Genomic DNA, 12,455 nt, shown 5'->3' with positions numbered 1-12,455 from the left:
ATTTTATTTTCATCTACATAAATAGAGTAATATTTTTTAACATAAAACATCAGAAAAGGTTAATTTGGGGGAAAAAAACAACAAAGACACTCTCCTAGATTATGTGACCAAAATGTTGTTTAGTGAACATACAAGTCATAGTAGGTAACCGACACAGTAGTTGAGAGAGTCAACAGTTGAATCGTAGTTGAATTTTTTGAGATGTGTAAACTTGTCACCGCCCTTAAAACATGCAAGCGGAAAAGTCTCCACTTGTTTCAAACAGATAACAGCCGCATCTCAATCCTCTTCCTTTCTGACACGCACACAATATCTGATATGAAAAATCCTCTCCTTGACCATTTATAGTTTTACCCTGTTAAAGAGTTATCAAAAGTCCGGAAATCTCAGTGCTTGACCATTTTCTCTGCTTCAAACACTTGTGGGTGGGTTTGCGTAGATATGGAGCTTCTCCCGGAAGAAATAGAGCGAGAATGTCTGCTAAGAGTGTCGTATAAATCTCATCACAATCTTCGTGCCGTCTGCAGAAGTTGGGAAGCGGTGGTGAAGAGCAGTCGATTCTACCAAGACAGGAAGAAATTTGGGATGGGCGAAGAGCGTATATGTTTGATCCAGGCTCTTCCCCAGCAACACGAATATAAGCAGAGATCAGCACCGGCTTATGGAGTAACCATTTATGATCCTCTCAAAAGCTCATGGGAAAGACTCCCCAATATTCCCACCGGATTCCCACTGTTTTCTAACTGTGTTTGCGTCAATCAAAAGCTTGTTGTGCTTGGAGGCTGGAATCCTCACACATGGGAGGACAGCAAGGCAGTTTTTGTGTACGACTTTTGTTCCTGCACATGGAAATCGGGCACCGACATGCCTACGCTGCAATCTTTTTGCGCTTGCTCTGTGTCGCCGCAGGGACTCATTTACGTGGCCGGTGGACATGACCAAAATAAAAATGCCCTGCGGAGAGCAGCAGCATATAATGTAGAGAAAGATAAGTGGGAAGTTCTGCCTGATATGCAGTCTGAAAGAGACGAGTGCCATGGTGCTTTCCTTCAGGGGAAGTTTTATGTCATAAGCGGCTATGAAACGCAGTCGCAGGGTCGATTCGAGCGGAGTGCACAAGTTTTCGATCCAGAGACTAGATTATGGAGTACCCTCGAGAATATGTTTAAGTTTGGAGGATCGGCTCATGCCTGTGTGGCTGCATTTGGTAATCTTTATTTTTTTGAGAAAGATGGTGTGATGGAATACGATTGTGAAGGAAATGAATGGAGGAAGGTGTGCTCTCTTCCTCTTGATATCAAGAATGTTACGCGTGCTTCGGTATGGCGTGAGTCTGTATTTTTGTGTGGGTCTGCTAATGGAAGTGGGGATACTGTGTTCTATATGTTTAGACCTCCATCTAATGGAGAGGTGGGCTCTCAGAACTGGATTCCTGTTCAGAGGCCCCAAAATTATATGGGCTTTGTTCAATCCTCTGCTAGTTTAGAGATATGAAATGTTGCTTTGTTCTTTTTATGTCAAGTCCCGAGAGAGTCTTTGTTAAACACACACAGATATTACTTTCCTCAAAGAATATTAGTTTATTCTGTATGCGAGGCAGAATTTCTGGGAAACATGGAAGGTATTAACGTTTGTGAACAATGGACTGTTATTTATATGAAAGTTCTCACAATAACATCTATTTTATTTGTAAATTAATTAATTGAATATGATCAATATATACAATTAATTTAGATATAAGAGATGAGATTGATAATTGAGTTGATGTTAATGAAATAATTAATAAGAGAATGGACGGATACGACATTACAATTAATGATAGAAGAATGACACGTGACTCGGTTTGGTGATGTTTTAAGAGTTTGTTCAATCATAAAAAAATATATATTGTAGATTGGTCTTGACCTGGGAAGATTCTAACATACTAAACTGGCACTTCTAACATACTAAACTACAAGTTGCAAGGGAGGCCGATACTAACAGTTGCAAGGAATTAGATTTATAGAAAAGTGCTTTGACTTTGTAAGGAAAATATGAGTAATCTTTATAGATATGTAGACTTGTGATTGTACATAATCTAACCAATGTTTATAGTTGTTCCCAAAATATGAAGTGTACCACCTACCATCTCCATACTACTGAATGTAGCATGTTGTATAGTATGAAAGTGCCATTAAAAGTAGTTATTACAAACGGTTTGTATTTTAGACTATATAAATCCCAACCAATACTATTTGTTGGACCCAGAAAAGTTTTGTTATCCACCCTCCAATCCCATGTTGGCGTTGCCAACATGTTATACAACCATTTGAAACGCCAACATGTTATACAAACATTTGATGTATATATTTGCGATGTACAGAACTGATGTCATGTTAAACCTGTGAAAAATAACATTGTATTAGGAAATTGTAAATGTATGATAGAACTTTCAGATTGAAAATAATATGAAAGGAAGGTACTTACAATAGGTGTTGATGTTGTATTGTCTGTATGTGTGTGTTTTGTTTTGTAGGCTGATTTGTTGCCTATCACTGTATATCTATGAGAAATAACATGGCATTACAAAAATTGAAGCGTATTAAATTATTAAAAGTGTACAAATTTGCATATTGAAAAGAATTGGAAAGGATGGTACTTACAACTGTTAATAGTATGGGTAAACTTTTCTAGTGGTTCTGAAATTTGCAAAGAAGATGGACAGTACAAACAAAAGTTAGCATCATTGAGTGTAAAGGTTAGAGAGACTGGGATACCCTTGTAGGTTGTGTCTTTTAAAATGATGTCTTCTTTGATGCCTTGCAAGTAGAAGAAGACAAGAGAAGTTTAGTAACCATTAGAAGAAGGGTAATTTGAAGGACTATGACACCACCTAATCTAGATATGGAGTTATCATTGGGGAGACAAGATTGTGGCTATGTAGAACACTATTGCAATTAAAGGCCATTATAGAACCAAATGGGATGGGAATTGGATAGAAATGGGATGTGAATTGGAGAAAACATGGATGCTAGCAATTCTCGACACAATGAGCATAGTGAAAGCTGCAATTTCTTGATGCCAATTTTTGGTCCAACATAGTTTAGAGCATAACAACGGATGACATGAACCTTCAAAAAAATTACAGTCTTCTAATCCTATTCTTGATGCCAATTTTTGGTCCAACATAGTTTAGAGCATAACAACGGATGACATGAACCTTCGAAAAAATAGTATGAAAAGATAGTGGATGGGATTTGAGACCTTGTTGTTCAATGAATGTGAACAACAGTTAAAAATGCTTGTTGAGATGTAATCATTTACATTTCTTACTGATCCTCCAAGACACAAGTGTTATAATGCATTGAAATGAATGACATAAGATATATGGAATGTAAAATCACATGGATGTTGTGTTTGCAGTACCTGTATTTTTTTTTTGTAAGTAATTTTCTTTTGTGATCTGAGAAAGCTTTAGCAAATGAGCTTCTTCATTCTTTCTTAAAATGGTCAATGCACCACCTTGCAATTTTGAGTACCTCTGGTAAGTGAAAGGCGGTGAATCCGTAGGTGGTTAATTGATTTTACTCGAGAAAGTGCTATAAATGTAAGACCTTGTTTCTCTATTTTTCCAATGTAAATTGTTGCAAAGTCTAGTGTCAGACCCTGTGATTTGTGAATAGTAATACCCCATGCCATCGTTAATGGAATCTATGTGCGGTTTCCTCTAGTAATTGGTTAAATGGGAACATGTTTTGGATTTGCAGGATCCCATGGTGGGCCAGTGTAATGTTGGAAGAGGACCACCACATATTTTGGCAGATTTGGTGGTTTAGAACCTACATCATAGACAATCATTTTGATTTGACCCAGAGCACCATTCACAAGGCCAACTTCTATCCATATAATTGCAATGAGCATGACTTCTTGATCTATAGAAAGAAGAATTTCAAATGTGAGTTGTTCATCTTGGTGAGTTTGTTTTTCTTTGTGATGTGCAATGATTGCTGTTGCACGCACAGTGGGTGAGTGAAATTGCTTTAACATCTTAATGTTGTGCGCGTTTAAAGCTGCATTGGTTGCAAACAAATGTTTTTGCTGGTCGAAGTGGCTGTTTTGATCAAGTGTCAAAGCATGAGTTGATCACATCTGTAGACTTTCCCAGTCTGTTTGCAATGGTGTTGTGTTGCGTACATTAAGAAAAATCTTATGAAAGTCCATTTGTGAGGGGCATGTACCTTGTTGTCAAAAAGAAACATCCAAAGTGACAACATCATTGAAGGAGTGCCATAAAGTGAGTGCTGTTGAGTGGGATGCATACAATGGTTTGTCCATAACTAGGGGTAGCTATGCAAGATCACCAACCAAGATAACTGAGAGTGCTACAAATGGTTCATGTTGTTTGGTGGGAAATGCTTGTCACAATTTGTTATCAAGCTTGATGAGTAATTGAGGACCAACAAAGCTCATTTCATCAATCAAAATGTAGCATAAATGTTTGCATTGCTCTTGAAACATTAACAATGAATGGCATGTTAAAGGTTTGTATTCTTGAATAGGTATACGAAGGGCAACATGGATTGTGGTAGCTTGGATATTATATGCGGATACACCTGTTGGTGCTAGTACAAGCAATGGGTATTGTATTGGATCTAAATGGAAATTTAATTGTTTACGTATATAATCAATATGAAATGATTTTCCAGCACCTGCTGTGCCTTGAATAATTAACCGCAATGGTGAGCAATTCAAATTTTGTGCAACGTGAGAGGTTATAATATCAAGTGCACTTTTTTGGTTTGCTACAAGCTTAAATGTATTAGGGGCATTTGAGTGTATGTTGCCAAGGGTGTGAGCTAATTGGTTTTTCTCCGTTGAAATGAATTGAGAGGCTATTCTATGGAGCATTTCATTAGGTATGGAATCTCTCCAATTAAAGTGAAGGTCAAAATCACATTTCCCAAGCATTTGAAAAGTAGCAACATCAAAGCTATTTGAAGCTCCCATTTGTGATAGGAACTCCCATTCGTAGAGGTATTTGTAGAGGTCCTGATTAGTAGATTGTGGAATATCTTGCACGTGCAAGTCTTCACTATTTTCTGTAGTGGAGTGTTCTTCAATGCCATTTACATGCCATCGTATGTAATGAGTACTTTGAAGTTGTTTCCAATTTAGTATAATTTCATCAGTGGAGGTACCTATATGTAGAGGGATGTTGCAGAAAGGCTTGTACAAAAGCAATTCACTCCAACAAAAATATTCAAAAGTAGTGTCAACTTCTGCAGGTAAGGATTTGAATTGGGGGAAGACATTTACAATTGCTGGTAGCTTTCTTTTTTGCCATTTACATGATTTGCATTGTTGACTGTATGTATATTGCTAAGCTGAATGAAGCAATGTTAGGTTTTCTAACTCTGATGGTCTTTTGATGTAATTAGAAATGAAAGAAATGCATGTTTGTGAAACTTCATCACAGTTTATTATACGTTGGAATATCTTTTTTCCAACATTGAGGGTGACAAATTGACGTGTGCAGGAGATCAAGGGGAGTTTGAGCAGCATATGGCAAGTTTCTTGAGCACTAATCTCCCTATCAGCAACAATGCCCATCATAAATCTCTGATATGATAAGAGAATTGTATCTTTTGAATTTGTCAATCCTACAATCCTTTTTAACATACCAGTATAGCTCTCTGATTTATATTCAGTTTTGGATGCGTATTTAGAGGTATATTGGAGAACTGCCTTTTTTGAGCACATTGCCTGACAATCAACATTATCCCTCCATATGGCTATCATCGTTGGGTTGTGAACATTGAGTCCACTATCATTCCTTGCTGGCTTGTAGGATGGGCTATTATTATGGTCTATTGTCAATGATGAGTTATGTTGTTCAACCCAAGGTGCTTTGCATCGACATTCAAGAGTTGTGCTATTTTTTTCAAGCATGTAAACTTTGAACACTTTGTATGCCATTGAACAACATTCACCAATTCAGTGTAGTCAGTGCAAGGATTAGATCTGAAAATGACATCTGTATTTGAAAGATATGGATCTAAAATTGCAGGTATATACTGCCTGTTTGAGCGGTCCACTTTAGTGTGTGGATTCCATGTTGTGTTGTACTAGTCAAAGAAGGTTTTAACCGATTCAATGCTTTCATGGTCTATCCAATCAAGGTTGTCAATATTAGGTGATTGTGGCAGCCACAAAAAGCCATGAATGTGTGTAGAGCCTCGGTGTTGCCATTCATACCTGTACCAATGGTCAATGGCATGCAACTGCTTGACAATGACTTCATCACGAAAGATTTGAAATCTTAAATGCAAGTATAAAGCTGTTATATGCGGGTTATTGACTAAATTCTTGATAGATTGTCTTCAATTGGGTTGTGAAGTATTTGAGTGGTTTTGGAAACATTTTTTGCAAGTCAGGCCATTTTGTATCAGCTGAGCTTAGTGTAAAGAAAAGCGTTGGTGGACCTAACTGTTCTATCATTGTGGTAAGATCCCTACGGGATTTGCTCCATAATGCGTGTGTGCCACGCAAGGAGGAAACATATCGCATGATGTGATTTGGTAATTCATTTGAAGGTGTGTTCTGTAAGTGCTCTCTTAGGGCATGAAGATTGATTGGAAGAGAATCTTCTAAATTTGTCTTTATGAAAACAACAATTGATTGTTGAGATCGATGACTCATCATAAGATTATAGATATAATATCTAAAACGGACATGTTGGCCAAATCTTTGATCATAATATTTTATCAAGTGCAAAGCATATTCATGTAAATGTACATGTTTTGTTGTGTCTTGAAGTGGTAAAGCCAATCCATTAGACAATGTTGGGAATGCCATTGTAAGTAGACCTTCTGTATTGTACTCATTGATAGGTGATGAAGTGATTTGTGGCCAAGGGACAACATTGTTGTCGGTATTATTCAGATGCAAGATTGTCCTGTTTACATCCAGTTCAGGCATTGAGGATGAGAGTCGTGGCATAAATGAAGAAGTGTTTTCTATTACTTCTTTGGAATTGTTCATGTTGGCTACATCAACATTTTTTTGTATAGGTTCTTCTTGAGGTGAAGCTACTGAATGTAAAAGTTCTGAAATGTCAGTAGTGGATTCAGGCAATAGCTGTAGTGCATCTAAATCAACAACTACATCTTATAGTATTGGTCATGCTTAATTTTGTAATTCAATGCATTCATGACGTGATACCTATTAGCGTAACAGTCATAAGTTAACCCTTCTAAATTAGTTCTACAGACAATAAGAATTTCTAAATGTTGAATTTTGTGTGGCAAGGACAACACAATTTCTGAAATATCCCATGGGAAGTTAATTGTGTGACCTGAATACTTATATTGACCTCCCCTTGCATGAGTAACTTACAAAACATGAGCAATCCTTGCAATGAGCATTTCTTCTACTTGAGAAAGACACTTTAAAATATAAGGTTGCTCACCTAGGTCCATATTGTTTGATGAAGAGAAACAGTGAACTCCTCTCTCAGCAGAACATCTCATGCATATAACTGCATGGTTGACATTTTTAATAATCATGCCCACATAGCTTTCTCTACAAACAGAGCATGCCTCTGTGAGCTCCAACATATGAATTCTTTTTTGGAAGTTAGATAAAGTGTATAGGAATGAAGGAGTCTGTAGGGTGCATTCAAGAGCAGTTGAATGTGTTTGGGGCACATTACTTGGCTGAGGGTCATTGGCTTCTATTTGCAATAGAGTGTGTGAGTTACTATTAGATGTTTGATGTGCACGTCATTTCATTTGCCGTTTGTTGGAGATATTGCCTCTATTCTTTGCATAGTAAGTTCTATTTGTTTGCTTCCTCCTGCATTTGATGGCATTGTCTTGTTGGGTGGAAGGTTCAATAGATATCTAATAGTTGTAAGAGAACAAATGTGTGTTATAATTCTAACAATTGAAGAGAGAAAGCATTGAAGCATGTATGATAACACACATATAGTTACTTTCTCTTGTTTTAATGGAACTATAAGAAATTCAAGGCATGTACATAGGCATATAATATATAATTTTGAAGTTAGATATTTGTATATAGATAAACACGTGTGTATATATATGTACTTGAAAATATATATACATGCATACATACATATGTAGATAGATATATGTATGTATGTAAACACATATATAATTTCAATGAGGCATATACATATATATAAATACGTTTAAATCTATATAAAGTTATGTAAGAAGTAATATATGTTTTTTTGTGCATTTTTTTGGGTCCATACAGACGCTTTTGGATTGTTACGTGTACTTCTCCTTAAATCTTGGTCAAGTCATATTCAGAAATGTGTGGCAACTGAAAACTGGTTAATTTAATCTCTAATGTTTTTCTGTTTAGTTTAGTGGTGCTCATTTTATTGTGAATTGTATTTGTTCTGCAAGACTTCGATTGATTAACGTTTACTTTGCTGAGTGTAGAGGTTAACTATGAGATTTTTTCCCAAAGTCATTATATATATATATTTGTATAAACCCATTTTTATATTTGTTATTTTGTTTATAATTTCGGCTACAATAACATTTGGAGAAAGTGATTATGGATATATAGTGGTGCATAGATATCTATTTATACATATATATAGATATATGTACAAATATGCACATGTTCAAATATATATGAATAAAAAATGTAAATAAATATGCGTCGATCTGTAGAAATAGATATGAATAAATAGAAATACATATATATGTGTATATATGTATAAATTTTCTATATATATTTATTTTATAAAAATACATATATATGTACATATCTTTATATTATATTTTTTATATAGAAATATACATAAGTATGTTTATATCATACAGAAAGAGTGAAATCAAAGCTAAAAATCCAAGCAAAGAAAGGAATAGGAAAGTGTGTTGACTTTGTAGAAGGATCATAATCAAAGAACCAATTGAAGGAAAATTTGCAGTGTATGAAAGGAATAGAAAACTTTAATCTTAGATTAAAGTAAATATGTAAGTCTACATAAGCTAAGTAATATTTTCTAGTGTTTCTTAAACATGAACAATAAGTACTTATATATGAAAGAAATCTCAAGGAAATCAAATTTATTCTGGAAGGTAAGTAACCGACATAGATGAGTATGCAGTCTCTATATAGAAATATACATAATCAGTTTTATATCATAAACGAAGACAACAATTAAAGCTAAGAATGCAAGGAAAGAAAGGTATAGAAAAGTGTGGTGACTTTGTAGAAGCATCATAGTCAAAGAAAGTAATTGATGAAAAATTATTAATGAATGAAAGGAATAAAAATCTGTAATTTTTAGATAAATGTAAATATGTAACTCTACATCAAAATATGAATAGTAAGTACTTATATATGGGAGAAATCTCAAGGAAATCAAAATTATTCTACACCAAAATATGAACAGTAAGTACTTATATATGGGAGAAATCTCAAGGAAATCAAATTTATTCTACAAGGCAACTAACCATCATAGATGAGTATGCAGTCAAATATATTGTGCAATGCAATGACGAGCACTTCCAGAAGAGTTTTAAACCTTGTATAGTTAGAAGTCTATGTACACATATACTTATCTATATGTAGAGATGCACATTCTTAGTGTTGAATATGCGATTGCAGATGTAAATATTAACATGGCGCTATGCATTTTTAAATATGTAAGTTCATAGATGCATATTGTAAATATGAATTTTCTATTATAATATCAATGCATACATAATTGGACTAATTTTAATTGTAATATGATGTGCAAAACTAATAAGCATGCCAGAAGGAAATTTTATGTCCATAGAAACTTAAACAAAAGTATATTTTTTACAAGGTTTTCCATTTACTTTCAGTGGACAAGCTGCATAATAGAAAGTTTTATCTGTTACGTTCACAAATCTCAGAACAACAAGTAAAGTGGTTTGAATTGTTTCCGATTTGACACTCATACGTTCACAGATTGATGAAATAGTTATCCTAGCATATTTTCCATCAATGTGAGTAAATCCTCCAGAGAAATCCAAAGTATGCAATGGAAGATTTCCTCTTAACATTAGGGGTTCTGCCTCTGGGAAAGTAGGATTAATATGTAATGTTGTTGTAGATGTCATGTTAACAACCTTCCCATTAAAATACCCCACACGACCATTACGTACAACAAGTATAAGAATGCAATCAGGGGTTAACATATTTTTAAAACCATGTCCTCTTTGTTATGATGCTGGACCCCATAGATTGAGATCAATTGTTGAGCTAGAGAGATCATTAATTTTAACAACCCGCTTCTTTGTTTCACTGCCATCTTTCCTATATATTGCAATGATATCTCCAACATGTAAAACAACACCAATGATATCAACTAATGTATTATTAGTTAGCTGAACCACTTCGCTAACCGAGATGAAAGGGGAGCAGACCTAACCTGGTTCATCATCATGGGTGCAGCGTTTTAATATGGAAACATCATATAGGATGATCTCTAAATGGTTGTGTTGGCAATATAGCTTTATAACAGACAATGAAAGATTGTTGGCATTTCATTAAGGATATTGAGAAGGTTGTTGATGATTATGGATATAACTGATTAAAGATGTTTACTGTCTTGATATTATTATTTTGTCATTGATGTCAAGAAATTGATTTTCTAATTCAGTATGATGTTGCCATATCTTGAGAAGTATGATATGAAGAATATAAAGATGTCGGCAAAAGACACAGGAAAGAATATGATGAATAAGGGGATGAATAAGGTATTCAATGGGCAACTAGTACTGAGTCAGACAATGATGAGATCATGATGTTCTAGATTGTTTTAACATCATACATATGTTGTAAATTGTAAAGGTTAATACTACACTATGCTATCAAGCAAAGAACCTAGTCGGTAAACCTTAAGGAACCTAGTCGGTAAACCCTAAGGTTATCTCTATCGGTAAATGAAGGCGGAATGTCTACCGAGTGAAGCTTAGTATTCACTGAGTTGTTACCGAGTTGTAACCGAGCTATAACAGAATGCACTAAATGTTTACATGCGATATTTAATGAAGGAAGTTGATGAGATGGAACTGATTAAATGATTGGTGAGACGTGCATGAAGTTTGTTAATGAATCTAAGGCAAAGGAAAGTCGGCATGAAGATCTACAACTCAGATTGAACCGCAATACCTTGGCACAAGTTCCAAGGCGGGGTAAAACATTTTCAGATCGAAAGATGCATTGAACCTAGACAAGATTGAAGATCTGATGGCTATGATTGATCATGGGAAATGTGATCAAGGAGATTAAGCAGTTACCTAATTGTTTATAAATAGGAAACTGTTGATAAACAATGCATGCAGGCAAGTGTATGCATAGGGATGCTACATAGTGATTACTGAGCACAAAAGCTTGAAGACCTGTTAGAATAACAGAGTATAGAAGCCCAACAGATAGACAAGATTAGTTCTATGTCTAGATTGTATTGAACAAATAGGAATCTGTTTTAGCATTTTAGATGTGAAGTTGCAGATAGACTTTTATTACTGTTATTTGTGAAAGTGATAGAAAATATCTTAACCGAGTGGACTTAACAGTCTTATTTGTAAAACCCTCTAGCAAGGTGACATTCTAATTGAGTGTTTGAAATCCTTTAACAAGGTCACTTCTAACAAGGTGAAGATCCTAACAGATCTGAGGGAAATCCCTTAACCGGGTCACATCTAGCAATGTGTTTGTAATCTTTAACAGGATTTGCTTTTAACTGAGCATACTCTAGAAGAGTATATTTCTTAGTGGGTCCGAAATCCCATAGTGGTTTTTCCCTATTTGGGTTTCCATGTTAAATATGGTGTTATGAGGTTTATGATGTTTATATGCTTTTGAGTTTGCATGTTTGACAATTTTGATTATATTAATAAAGTATATGTTACCGAGGTTGAATATGATGTTTTTATGGATGATTAAGTTTGTATGATTCACCCCCCCCTCTCATCTTGTTGGCTATTGGATCTATACTTATATTAAGTATCAGAACTATCAATTGGTATCAGAGCTTTGGGCTCTGGAAGGAAAGTTTAAAGGCACTTGAGTTAAAGATCCAAGATGTACAAGAGGAATGCACCGAAGCTGAACAAGTCAAGTTTCTCTACATGGAAGAAAAGAATGAAGTTACATCTATCAGGAGTTGGAGAATATGCTATATACTATCTGGAGAATGATTTTATTACACCGAGCACCTATCCATTGACTGTGGAAGAGATAAAGGCAAAGCAAGAACATATTCAAACAATGATTGAAATAACATCTGCATTGACTGATTCAAAGTTTAATGATCTAGAAGGCTGCAATGGTGCAAAGGCAATGTGGGATAAGCTCATATCAGTGTATGGAGGAGATGAACATGTTCAAAGAGCAAAAGTAGATAGTCTAAGATGACAACTTGAATCTATGAGGATGAATGAAGGTGGGAACATAACTCA

The 12,455-nt window shown here is 35.1% G+C and overlaps 1 protein-coding gene across 1 annotated transcript; it reads left to right on the top strand.

Moving 5' to 3' along the window:
• The first annotated feature begins 359 nt into the window (after window positions 1–359).
• Window positions 360–1,740, top strand: LOC131036669 (F-box/kelch-repeat protein At1g15670). Its single transcript, XM_057968614.2, has one exon. The coding sequence runs from the start codon at window positions 442–444 to the stop codon at window positions 1,492–1,494; it is 1,053 nt and encodes a 350-aa protein (XP_057824597.2). The 5' UTR covers window positions 360–441; the 3' UTR covers window positions 1,495–1,740.
• The last annotated feature ends 10,715 nt before the right edge of the window (window positions 1,741–12,455 follow it).

This window comes from Cryptomeria japonica, chromosome 1 (assembly GCF_030272615.1).
Source record: "Cryptomeria japonica chromosome 1, Sugi_1.0, whole genome shotgun sequence".
Classification (NCBI taxonomy): domain Eukaryota; kingdom Viridiplantae; phylum Streptophyta; class Pinopsida; order Cupressales; family Cupressaceae; genus Cryptomeria; species Cryptomeria japonica.
The sequence above is the reverse complement of the archived record's forward strand: the minus strand, read 5'-3'. Positions and strand labels throughout refer to the sequence as shown.

Coding starts and splice junctions, on each gene's coding strand:
- LOC131036669 (XM_057968614.2), top strand. CDS start 442: ATGGAGCTTCTCCCGGAAGAAATAGAGCGAGAATGTCTGCTAAGAGTG.